The sequence below is a fragment of the Oncorhynchus mykiss genome, chromosome 4 (genome assembly GCF_057628025.1).
Source record: "Oncorhynchus mykiss isolate SJ-2025 chromosome 4, ASM5762802v1, whole genome shotgun sequence".
NCBI lineage: Eukaryota > Metazoa > Chordata > Actinopteri > Salmoniformes > Salmonidae > Oncorhynchus > Oncorhynchus mykiss.
This window is the reverse complement of record NC_143025.1, coordinates 7,610,945-7,624,100: the sequence shown is the minus strand read 5'-3', so window position 1 is coordinate 7,624,100 and position 13,156 is coordinate 7,610,945. Positions and strand designations below refer to the sequence as shown.

Below are 13,156 nucleotides of genomic sequence, written 5' to 3'. Positions count from 1 at the left end.
GGCAGGTAGCCTAGTGGTTAGAGGGTAGGGGCGGCAGGTAGACTAGTGGTTAGAGGGTAGGGGCGGCAGGTAGCCTAGTGGTTAGAGGGTAGGGGCGGCAGGTAGCCTAGTGGTTAGAGGGTAGGGGCGGCAGGTAGCCTAGTGGTTAGAGGGTAGGGGCGGCAGGTAGCCTAGTGGTTAGAGGGTAGGGGCGGCAGGGTAGCCTAGTGGTTAGAGGGTAGGGGCGGCAGGGTAGCCTAGTGGTTAGAGGGTAGGGGCGGCAGGTAGCCTAGTGGTTAGAGGGTAGGGGCGGCAGGTAGCCTAGTGGTTAGAGGGTAGGGGCGGCAGGTAGCCTAGTGGTTAGAGGGTAGGGGCGGCAGGTAGCCTAGTGGTTAGAGTGTAGAGGTGGCAGGTAGCCTAGTGGTTAGAGGGTAGGGGCGGCAGGTAGCCTAGTGGTTAGAGTGTAGAGGCGGCAGGGTAGCCTAGTGGTTAGAGTGTAGAGGTGGCAGGGTAGCCTAGTGGTTAGAGTGTAGAGGTGGCAGGTAGCCTAGTGGTTAGAGTGTAGAGGTGGCAGGTAGCCTAGTGGTTAGAGGGTAGGGGCGGCAGGTAGCCTAGTGGTTAGAGGGTAGGGGCGGCAGGTAGCCTAGTGGTTAGAGGGTAGGGGCGGCAGGGTAGCCTAGTGGTTAGAGGGTAGGGGCGGCAGGTAGCCTAGTGGTTAGAGTGTAGGGGCGGCAGGTAGCCTAGTGGTTAGAGGGTAGGGGCGGCAGGTAGCCTAGTGGTTAGAGGGTAGGGGCGGCAGGTAGACTAGTGGTTAGAGGGTAGGGGCGGCAGGTAGACTAGTGGTTAGAGGGTAGGGGCGGCAGGTAGCCTAGTGGTTAGAGGGTAGGGGCGGCAGGTAGCCTAGTGGTTAGAGGGTAGGGGCGGCAGGTAGCCTAGTGGTTAGAGGGTAGGGGCGGCAGGTAGCCTAGTGGTTAGAGGGTAGGGGCGGCAGGTAGACTAGTGGTTAGAGGGTAGGGGCGGCAGGTAGCCTAGTGGTTAGAGTGTAGAGGTGGCAGGTAGCCTAGTGGTTAGAGGGTAGGGGCGGCAGGTAGCCTAGTGGTTAGAGTGTAGAGGCGGCAGGGTAGCCTAGTGGTTAGAGTGTAGAGGTGGCAGGGTAGCCTAGTGGTTAGAGTGTAGAGGTGGCAGGTAGCCTAGTGGTTAGAGTGTAGAGGTGGCAGGTAGCCTAGTGGTTAGAGGGTAGGGGCGGCAGGTAGCCTAGTGGTTAGAGGGTAGGGGCGGCAGGTAGCCTAGTGGTTAGAGGGTAGGGGCGGCAGGGTAGACTAGTGGTTAGAGTGTAGGGGCGGCAGGTAGCCTAGTGGTTAGAGGGTAGGGGCGGCAGGTAGCCTAGTGGTTAGAGGGTAGGGGCGGCAGGTAGCCTAGTGGTTAGAGGGTAGGGGCGGCAGGTAGACTAGTGGTTAGAGGGTAGGGGCGGCAGGTAGCCTAGTGGTTAGAGGGTAGGGGCGGCAGGTAGCCTAGTGGTTAGAGGGTAGGGGCGGCAGGTAGCCTAGTGGTTAGAGGGTAGGGGCGGCAGGTAGACTAGTGGTTAGAGGGTAGGGGCGGCAGGTAGCCTAGTGGTTAGAGGGTAGGGGCGGCAGGTAGCCTAGTGGTTAGAGGGTAGGGGCGGCAGGTAGCCTAGTGGTTAGAGGGTAGGGGCGGCAGGGTAGCCTAGTGGTTAGAGGGTAGGGGCGGCAGGTAGCCTAGTGGTTAGAGGGTAGGGGCGGCAGGTAGCCTAGTGGTTAGAGGGTAGGGGCGGCAGGTAGCCTAGTGGTTAGAGGGTAGGGGCGGCAGGGTAGCCTAGTGGTTAGAGGGTAGGGGCGGCAGGGTAGACTAGTGGTTAGAGTGTAGGGGCGGCAGGTAGCCTAGTGGTTAGAGGGTAGGGGCGGCAGGTAGCCTAGTGGTTAGAGTGTAGAGGTGGCAGGGTAGCCTAGTGGTTAGAGTGTAGAGGTGGCAGGTAGCCTAGTGGTTAGAGGGTAGGGGCGGCAGGTAGCCTAGTGGTTAGAGGGTAGGGGCGGCAGGTAGCCTAGTGGTTAGAGGGTAGGGGCGGCAGGTAGCCTAGTGGTTAGAGGGTAGGGGCGGCAGGTAGCCTAGTGGTTAGAGGGTAGGGGCGGCAGGTAGCCTAGTGGTTAGAGGGTAGGGGCGGCAGGTAGCCTAGTGGTTAGAGGGTAGGGGCGGCAGGTAGCCTAGTGGTTAGAGGGTAGGGGCGGCAGGGTAGCCTAGTGGTTAGAGTGTAGGGGTGGCAGGGTAGCCTAGTGGTTAGAGGGTAGGGGCGGCAGGGTAGCCTAGTGGTTAGAGTGTAGAGGTGGCAGGTAGCCTAGTGGTTAGAGGGTAGGGGCGGCAGGTAGCCTAGTGGTTAGAGGGTAGGGGCGGCAGGTAGCCTAGTGGCTGGAGGGTTGGACTTGGAACCGAAAGGTTGCAAGATCGTATCGCCCGAGCTGACAAGGCACAAATCTGTCATTCTGCCCCCTGAACAAGGCAGTTAACCCACTGTTCCCCGGTAGGCCGTCATTGAAAATAATAATTTGTTCTTAACTGACTTGCCTAGTTAAATAAAGGTCAAATAAACAAGGATACTTTAGTTAATGTTTTAAACACTGCCGTCCTCTACATACCTCTGATAATGATGCTTTATTTGTGTCCATTAGGAAAGTTTTTCTGTGTCTCTCCCTAACTCCCTCTGTCTCAGCTGTAATCGCTGCCAAAGGTGATTCTAACATGTATTAAATACTTACCTTATCAAGATATGAGTTTTTTTATTTTCCATTCATTAAAAAAAAATAATAATAATAATTATATATAATTTTGTTGATAGTTGACAACAACAACAAAATTACAAATCCATTTGAATCTCCTCACTTTGGTAACATAACAAAAAGTCAAGAGGTGTGAAATGCTTTCTGAATGCATTGTGTATGGTATGGGAGGCGTTAAGTGTTAGACAAGCGTTTTGTTTGTAGGGTCTGCTCAAACTCCTGGAGGGCACGATAGTGAACGTTCCAGAGAAGAACTCCAGGAAGTTGAGGGGAGAGACGGTGCAGGTGGACACCACTAACATCCTGTTCGTAGCGTCAGGGGCCTTCAACGGACTCGACAGAATCGTCAGCAGACGGAAGAATGAAAAGGTGAGTAAGAAATATAATTATTATTTTCCCTCTGTGTATCCACCCTGACCTGTAATAAGGCTGTAGTCCTCTGTGTATCCACCCAGACCTGTAATAAAGCTGTAGTCCTCTGTGTATCCACCCAGACCTGTAAAGGGCTGTAGTCCTCTGTGTATCCACCCAGACCTGTAAAAGGCTGTAGTCCTCTGTGTATCCACCCAGACCTGTAATAAGGCTGTAGTCCTCTGTGTATCCACCCTGACCTGTAATAAGGCTGTAGTCCTCTGTGTATCCACCCTGACCTGTAATAAGGCTGTAGTCCTCTGTGCATCCACCCTGACCTGTAAAAGGCTGTAGTCCTCTGTGTATCCACCCAGACCTGTAATAAGGCTGTAGTCCTCTGTGTATCCACCCAGACCTGTAAAGGGCTGTAGTCCTCTGTGTATCCACCCAGACCTGTAATAAGGCTGTAGTCCTCTGTGTATCCACCCAGACCTGTAAAAGGCTGTAGTCCTCTGTGAATCCACCCAGACCTGTAATAAGGCTGTAGTCCTCTGTGTATCCACCCAGACCTGTAAAGGGCTGTAGTCCTCTGTGTATCCATCCAGACCTGTAAAGGGCTGTAGTCCTCTGTGTATCCACCCAGACCTGTAAAGGGCTGTAGTCCTCTGTGTATCCACCCAGACCTGTAATAAGGCTGTAGTCCTCTGTGTATCCACCCTGACCTGTAAAGGGCTGTAGTCCTCTGTGTATCAACCCAGACCTGTAATAAGGCTGTAGTCCTCTGTGTATCGACCCTGACCTGTAATAAGGCTGTAGTCCTCTGTGTATCCACCCTGTCCTGTAATAAGGCTGTAGTCCTCTGTGTATCCACCCTGACCTGTAATAAGGCTGTAGTCCTCTGTGTATCCACCCAGACCTGTAAAAGGCTGTAGTCCTCTGTGTATCCACCCAGACCTGTAATAAGGCTGTAGTCCTCTGTGTATCCACCCTGACATGTAAACGGGCTGTAGTCCTCTGTGTATCCACCCAGACCTGTAAACGAGCTGTAGTCCTCTGTGTATCCACCCAGACCTGTAAACGGGCTGTAGTCCTCTGTGTATCCACCCAGACCAGTAATAAGGCTGTAGTCCTCTGTGTATCCACCCAGACCTGTAAACGGGCTGTAGTCCTCTGTGTATCCACCCAGACCTGTAAACGGGCTGTAGTCCTCTGTGTATCCACCCAGACCTGTAAACGGGCTGTAGTCCTCTGTGTATCCACCCAGACCTGTAAAAGGCTGTAGTCCTCTGTGTATCCACCCAGACCTGGAAACGGGCTGTAGTCCTCTGTGTATCCACCCAGACCTGTAAAAGGCTGTAGTCCTCTGTGTATCCACCCAGACCTGTAAAGGGCTGTAGTCCTCTGTGTATCCACCCAGACCTGTAATAAGGCTGTAGTCCTCTGTGTATCCACCCAGACCTGTAAAGGGCTGTAGTCCTCTGTGTATCCACCCAGACCTGTAATAAGGCTGTAGTCCTCTGTGTATCCACCCAGACCTGTAAAAGGCTGTAGTCCTCTGTGAATCCACCCAGACCTGTAATAAGGCTGTAGTCCTCTGTGTATCCACCCAGACCTGTAAAGGGCTGTAGTCCTCTGTGTATCCATCCAGACCTGTAAAGGGCTGTAGTCCTCTGTGTATCCACCCAGACCTGTAAAGGGCTGTAGTCCTCTGTGTATCCACCCAGACCTGTAATAAGGCTGTAGTCCTCTGTGTATCCACCCTGACCTGTAAAGGGCTGTAGTCCTCTGTGTATCAACCCAGACCTGTAATAAGGCTGTAGTCCTCTGTGTATCCACCCTGACCTGTAATAAGGCTGTAGTCCTCTGTGTATCCACCCTGTCCTGTAATAAGGCTGTAGTCCTCTGTGTATCCACCCTGACCTTTAATAAGGCTGTAGTCCTCTGTGTATCCACCAAGACCTGTAAAAGGCTGTAGTCCTCTGTGTATCCACCCAGACCTGTAATAAGGCTGTAGTCCTCTGTGTATCCACCCTGACATGTAAACGGGCTGTAGTCCTCTGTGTATCCACCCAGACCTGTAAACGAGCTGTAGTCCTCTGTGTATCCACCCAGACCTGTAAACGGGCTGTAGTCCTCTGTGTATCCACCCAGACCAGTAATAAGGCTGTAGTCCTCTGTGTATCCACCCAGACCTGTAAACGGGCTGTAGTCCTCTGTGTATCCACCCAGACCTGTAAACGGGCTGTAGTCCTCTGTGTATCCACCCAGACCTGTAAACGGGCTGTAGTCCTCTGTGTATCCACCCAGACCTGTAAAAGGCTGTAGTCCTCTGTGTATCCACCCAGACCTGGAAACGGGCTGTAGTCCTCTGTGTATCCACCCAGACCTGTAAAAGGCTGTAGTCCTCTGTGTATCCACCCAGACCTGTAAAGGGCTGTAGTCCTCTGTGTATCCACCCAGACCTGTAATAAGGCTGTAGTCCTCTGTGTATCCACCCAGACCTGTAATAATGCTGTAGTCCTCTGTGTATCCACCCAGACCTGTAAAAGGCTGTAGTCCTCTGTGTATCCACCCAGACCTGTAAACGGGCTGTAGTCCTCTGTGTATCCACCCAGACCTGTAATAAGGCTGTAGTCCTCTGTGTATCCACCCAGACCTGTAAACGGGCTGTAGTCCTCTGTGTATCCACCCAGACCTGTAAACGGGCTGTAGTCCTCTGTGTATCCACCCAGACCTGTAAAGGGCTGTAGTCCTCTGTGTATCCACCCAGACCTGTAAACGGGCTGTAGTCCTCTGTGTATCCACCCAGACCTGTAAAGGGCTGTAGTCCTCTGTGTATCCACCCAGACCTGTAAAGGGCTGTAGTCCTCTGTGTATCCACCCAGACCTGTAAAGGGCTGTAGTCCTCTGTGTATCCACCCAGACCTGTAATAATGCTGTAGTCCTCTGTGTATCCACCCAGACTTGTAAAAGGCTGTAGTCCTCTGTGTATCCACCCAGACTTGTAAAAGGCTGTAGTCCTCTGTGTATCCACCCAGACCTGTAAAGGGCTGTAGTCCTCTGTGTATCCACCCAGACCTGTAATAAGGCTGTAGTCCTCTGTGTATCCACCCAGACCTGTAATAATGCTGTAGTCCTCTGTGTATCCACCCAGACCTGTAAAAGGCTGTAGTCCTCTGTGTATCCACCCAGACCTGTAAAAAGGGCTATAGTCCTCTGTGTATCCACCCAGACCTGTAATAATGCTGTAGTCCTCTGTGTATCCACCCAGACCTGTAATAAGGCTGTAGTCCTCTGTGTATCCACCCAGACCAGTAAACGGGCTGTAGTCCTCTGTGTATCCACCCAGACCAGTAAACGGGCTGTAGTCCTCTGTGTATCCACCCAGACCAGTAAACGGGCTGTAGTCCTCTGTGTATCCACCCAGACCTGTAATAATGCTGTAGTCCTCTGTGTATCCACCCAGACCTGTAAAAAGGGCTTTAGTCCTCTGTGTATCCACCCAGACCTGTAAAAGGGCTTTAGTCCTCTGTGTATCCACCCAGACCTGTAAAAGGGCTGTAGTCCTCTGTGTATCCACCCAGACCTGTAAACGGGCTGTAGTCCTCTGTGTATCCACCCAGACCTGTAAACGGGCTGTAGTCCTCTGTGTATCCACCCAGACCTGTAATAAGGCTGTAGTCCTCTGTGTATCCACCCAGACCTGTAAACGGGCTGTAGTCCTCTGTGTATCCACCCAGACCTGGAAACGGGCTGTAGTCCTCTGTGTATCCACCCAGACCTGTAAAAGGCTGTAGTCCTCTGTGTATCCACCCAGACCTGTAAAGGGCTGTAGTCCTCTGTGTATCCACCCAGACCTGTAATAAGGCTGTAGTCCTCTGTGTATCCACCCAGACCTGTAATAATGCTGTAGTCCTCTGTGTATCCACCCAGACCTGTAAAAGGCTGTAGTCCTCTGTGTATCCACCCAGACCTGTAAACGGGCTGTAGTCCTCTGTGTATCCACCCAGACCTGTAATAAGGCTGTAGTCCTCTGTGTATCCACCCAGACCTGTAAACGGGCTGTAGTCCTCTGTGTATCCACCCAGACCTGTAAACGGGCTGTAGTCCTCTGTGTATCCACCCAGACCTGTAAAGGGCTGTAGTCCTCTGTGTATCCACCCAGACCTGTAAACGGGCTGTAGTCCTCTGTGTATCCACCCAGACCTGTAAAGGGCTGTAGTCCTCTGTGTATCCACCCAGACCTGTAAAGGGCTGTAGTCCTCTGTGTATCCACCCAGACCTGTAAAGGGCTGTAGTCCTCTGTGTATCCACCCAGACCTGTAATAATGCTGTAGTCCTCTGTGTATCCACCCAGACTTGTAAAAGGCTGTAGTCCTCTGTGTATCCACCCAGACTTGTAAAAGGCTGTAGTCCTCTGTGTATCCACCCAGACCTGTAAAGGGCTGTAGTCCTCTGTGTATCCACCCAGACCTGTAATAAGGCTGTAGTCCTCTGTGTATCCACCCAGACCTGTAATAATGCTGTAGTCCTCTGTGTATCCACCCAGACCTGTAAAAGGCTGTAGTCCTCTGTGTATCCACCCAGACCTGTAATAATGCTGTAGTCCTCTGTGTATCCACCCAGACCTGTAATAAGGCTGTAGTCCTCTGTGTATCCACCCAGACCAGTAAACGGGCTGTAGTCCTCTGTGTATCCACCCAGACCTGTAAAAAGGGCTATAGTCCTCTGTGTATCCACCCAGACCTGTAAAAGGCTGTAGTCCTCTGTGTATCCACCCAGACCAGTAAGCGGGCTGTAGTCCTCTGTGTATCCACCCTGACCTGTAATAAGGCTGTAGTCCTCTGTGTATCCACCCAGACCTGTAATAAGGCTGTAGTCCTCTGTGTATCCACCCAGACCTGTAATAAGGCTGTAGTCCTCTGTGTATCCACCCAGACCTGTAAAAAGGCTGTAGTCCTCTGTGTATCCACCCAGACCTGTAATAAGGCTGTAGTCCTCTGTGTATCCACCCAGACCTGTAATAAGGCTGTAGTCCTCTGTGTATCCACCCAGACCTGTAAAAAGGCTGTAGTCCTCTGTGTATCCACCCAGACCTGTAATAAGGCTGTAGTCCTCTGTGTATCCACCCAGACCTGTAAAGGGCTGTAGTCCTCTGTGTATCCACCCAGACCTGTAAAAGGCTGTAGTCCTCTGTGTATCCACCCAGACCTGTAAAAGGCTGTAGTCCTCTGTGTATCCACCCAGACCTGTAATAAGGCTGTAGTCCTCTGTGTATCCACCCAGACCTGTAATAAGGCTGTAGTCCTCTGTGTATCCACCCAGACCTGTAAACGGGCTGTAGTCCTCTGTGTATCCACCCAGACCTGTAAACGGGCTGTAGTCCTCTGTGTATCCACCCAGACCTGTAAAGGGCTGTAGTCCTCTGTGTATCCACCCAGACCTGTAAACGGGCTGTAGTCCTCTGTGTATCCACCCAGACCTGTAAAGGGCTGTAGTCCTCTGTGTATCCACCCAGACCTGTAAAGGGCTGTAGTCCTCTGTGTATCCACCCAGACCTGTAAACGGGCTGTAGTCCTTTGATTATTTCCTCTCTAAAATACTTGGTCAACAAAGAGTGTCTCTTATCTGAGCAGTTTAGTTATTTGTCCCTTTTTAATGTATTATTTTCAGGAATGTAACATGAATGTCTAGACCTGGCGATCTTCTCCAGACGTCTAATTTCTTCAGTGTTTTAGTGTTATCACTTTCTGTAGTTTTTGTCTAGTAGCTGGACTTCAACACACCCGCTAATCTTCTTCTCCTTTATAGTACCTGGGCTTTGGCACGCCCTCCAACATGGGTAAGGGCCGTCGTGCGGCGGCAGCAGCCGACCTGGCTAACAGTAGTGAACAGACCGACATGGTGGCAGAGATGGAGGAGAAGGACCGGCTGCTGAAGCTCGTGGAGGCCCGGGACCTCATTGAGTTTGGGATGATCCCGGAGTTTGTCGGGCGTCTGCCTGTGGTGGTGCCTCTACACAGTCTGGATGAAGAGACGCTGGTCCGCATCCTGACAGAACCACGCAACGCCGTCATACCCCAGTACCAGGCCCTGTTCAGCATGGACAAGGTAATTATTAGTAGAACCACTCAACACTGTCATACCACAGTACCAGGCCCAGTTCAGTACGGACAAGGTAATTATTAGTAGAACCACCCAACACTGTCATACCACAGTACCAGGCCCGGTTCAGCATGGACAAGGTAATTATTAGTAGAACCACCCAACACTGTCATACCACAGTACCAGGCCCAGTTCAGTACGGACAAGGTAATTATTAGTAGAACCACCCAACACTGTCATACCCCAGTACCAGGCCCTGTTCAGCATGGACAAGGTAATTATTAGTAGAACCACTCAACACTGTCATACCACAGTACCAGGCCCAGTTCAGTACGGACAAGGTAATTATTAGTAGAACCACCCAACACTGTCATACCACAGTACCAGGCCCGGTTCAACATGGACAAGGTAATTATTAGTAGAACCACCCAACACTGTCATACCACAGTACCAGGCCCGGTTCAGCATGGACAAGGTAATTATTAGTAGAACCACCCAACACTGTCATACCACAGTACCAGGCCCGGTTCAGCATGGACAAGGTCATTAGTAGTAGAACCACCCAACACTGTCATACCACAGTACCAGGCCCAGTTCAGTACGGACAAGGTAATTATTAGTAGAACCACCCAACACTGTCATACCACAGTACCAGGCCCGGTTCAGCATGGACAAGGTAATTATTCGTAGAACCACCCAACACTGTCATACCACAGTACCAGGCCCGGTTCAACATGGACAAGGTAATTATTAGTAGAACCACCCAACACTGTCATACCACAGTACCAGGCCCGGTTCAGCATGGACAAGGTAATTATTAGTAGAACCACCCAACACTGTCATACCACAGTACCAGGCCCGGTTCAACATGGACAAGGTAATTATTAGTAGAACCACCCAACACTGTCATACCACAGTACCAGGCCCGGTTCAGTACGGACAAGGTAATTATTCGTAGAACCACCCAACACTGTCATACCACAGTACCAGGCCCGGTTCAACATGGACAAGGTAATTATTAGTAGAACCACCCAACACTGTCATACCACAGTACCAGGCCCGGTTCAGCATGGACAAGGTAATTATTAGTAGAACCACCCAACACTGTCATACCACAGTACCAGGCCCGGTTCAGCATGGACAAGGTAATTAGTAGTAGAACCACCCAACACTGTCATACCACAGTACCAGGCCCAGTTCAGTACGGACAAGGTAATTAGGAGTAGAACCACCCAACACTGTCATACCCCAATACCAGGCCCGGTTCAGCATGGACAAGGTAATTAGTAGTACTTAGGGCTGGCACAATTAACGTATAACTGTGTAACCCATGATTAGGGATGAAGACTGTCATGAAACTAAAATAACTGTCATAACCGTAAAAAAATATATACACAAATGTATCTGGACACCCCTTCAAATGAGTGGATTCGGCTATTTCAGGTCTCGAGCACATACAGCCATGCAATGTCCGTAAACACTGGCAGTAAAATGGCCCTACTGAAGAGCTCAGTGACTTTCAACGTGCCACCGTCACCAACAAGTCAGTTTGTCAAATTTCTGCCCTGTTAGAGCTGCCCTGGTCAGCTGTAAGTGCTGTCATTGTAAAGTGGAAACGTCTAGGAGCAACAACGGCTCAGCCGCGAAGTGGTAGGCCACACAAGCTCACAGAAAGGGACTGCCGAGTGCTGGAGCACGTAGCGCGCCGAAATCATCTGTCCTCGGTTGCAACACTCCCTACCGAGTTCCAAACTGTCTCTGGAAGCAACGTCAGCGCGACAACTGTTCGTCGGGAGCTTCCACACAGAAGCCTAAGATCACCATGCGCAATGCCAAGTGTCAGTGAAAGTGGTGTAAAGCTCACCGCTATTGGACTCTGGAGCAGTGGAAATCTGTTCTCTGGAGTGATGAATCACGCTTCACCATCTGGCAGTCCGACGGCCGAATCTGGGTTTGGCGGATGCCAAGAGAACGCTACCTGCCCCAATGCATAGTGCAAAATGTAAAGTTTGGTGGAGGTCTGGGGCTGTTTTTTTTTCATAGTTTGGGCTTGTGTAAAAGCTTTGCTTCCGTCCCTCTCCTCGCCCCTACCTGGGCTCGAACCAGGGACCCTCTGCACACATCAACAACAGTCACCCTCGAAGCACCGTTACCCATCGCTCCACAAAAGCCGCGGCCCTTGTACAGCAAGGGGAACTACTACACTGTCGTTCAAAAGTTTGGGGTCACTTAGAAATCTCATAGAAATAACATAAAATAGATGAGAAATACAGTGTAGACATGGTTAATGTTGTAAATGACTATTGTAGCTGGAAACGGCAGATTTTTAAAAATGGAATATCTACATAGGCGTACAGAGAGAGGCCCATTATCAGCAGCCATCACTCCTGTGTTCTAATGGCACATTGTGTTAGCTAATCCAAGTTTATAATTTTAAAGGGCTAATTGATCATTAGAAAACCCTTTTTTTTTTCAATTATGTTAGCACAGCTAAAAACTGATTTTAAAGAAGCATTAAAACTGGCCTTCTTTAGACTAGTTGAGTATCTGGAGCGTCAGTATTTGTGTGTGTCCGTGTTCTTTTGGAAGGGGGAAAAAGTATAATAATTCTTAACCCTGCATTATAATTATATAAAAGCCCCTTAGATATTCTGTTTTTATTTACAGTAGTGATGGACAGCTGGAGGCATTTTGTTAAATAAAGGTTATATTTACGTTTTTTTTTTGTTAAACTCATCCAGCGAGGGTATCGTTTTCTTAGCAAGGGAGGAGAATTCCCCACGTGGGCGGACTGGGAAAGGCTCACGTTCAAACGCTATGATATCCTTGGGCAGACATGCTGTAGTCTTCCAATCTGGTGGAGAAGATGTCCCTCAGCTGCTTGATGAAATGTTCCATCAGCTCTGTGACGAGGCTGTGGCCTGGTCCCTCTGCCTGTCGTTTCTTCAGTGTTCTGAAGTCTTCCATCAGCTCTGTGACGATGCTGCGGCCTGGTCCCTCTGCCTGTCGTTTCTTCAGTGTGCTGAAGTCTTCCATCAGCTCTGTGACTATGCTGCGGCCTGGTCCCTCTGCCTGTCGTTTCTTCAGTGTGTTGAAGTCTTCCATCAGCTCTGTGACGATGCTGCGGCCTGGTCCCTCTGCCTGTCGTTTCTTCAGTGTGCTGAAGTCTTCCATCAGCTCTGTGACGATGCTGCGGCCTGGTCCCTCTGCCTGTCGTTTCTTCAGTGTGCTGAAGTCTTCCATCAGCTCTGTGACGATGCTGCGGCCTGGTCCCTCAGCCTGTCGTTTCTTCAGTGTGCTGAAGTCTTCCATCAGCTCTGTGACGATGCTGCGGCCTGGTCCCTCTGCCTGTCGTTTCTTCAGTGTGCTGAAGTCTTCCATCAGCTCTGTGACGATGCTGCGGCCTGGTCCCTCCGCCTGTCGTTTCTTCAGTGTGCTGAAGTGCAGTAACCTTCCAGAGGACAAGTCCAAATCCAACAACTCAAGCTTCCTAGTAAAGGCCTTTGCACCATGTCCACGACTGTTTTCCCTCTCCCTTGTAAACTGCAGATTTAACCCGTTTTAAGTTACGGAATATGTCCGCAAAAAAAAAGTGGTGTGTGCAGCTCTCAATTACCAATTCAATGTTTCTGCGTCGGGCCTCTATATGGGGCGGGAAGGCCACTGAAAGTTTCTGCGTCGGGCCTCTAAATGGGGCGGGAAGGCCACTGAAAGTTCTATGCTTCGATTCCTAATTAGTTTGAGATTGGAATTGTTTGCAAACAGCGATATTTTCATTGCTAATAAGACGCACTGGCTTGGCATTGGGAAAGATGAAGAGATGAACGCATATCTCTCTCTATACAGTCTTCTCTGAAACTTCGGTTTTCATTATCCGCCTTTCTTCTTGATACTTTTTGAGAGCGACATGATCTCTTGCCATCAAGCTAATT

The 13,156-nt window shown here is 50.7% G+C and overlaps 1 protein-coding gene across 8 annotated transcripts in view; it reads left to right on the top strand.

The window, feature by feature from the left end:
• LOC110521200 (ATP-dependent clpX-like chaperone, mitochondrial) overlaps nucleotides 1-13,156 on the top strand; it is a 42,371-nt gene that overhangs the window by 23,667 nt on the left and 5,548 nt on the right. For all 8 annotated transcript variants that reach the window (XM_036968451.2, XM_090231012.1, XM_036968453.2 and 5 more), the window contains exons 11-12: nucleotides 2,973-3,137; nucleotides 8,931-9,230. In XM_036968451.2, the coding sequence (XP_036824346.1) occupies nucleotides 2,973-3,137; nucleotides 8,931-9,230 (465 nt within the window). The remainder of the gene's footprint in view (nucleotides 1-2,972; nucleotides 3,138-8,930; nucleotides 9,231-13,156) is intronic.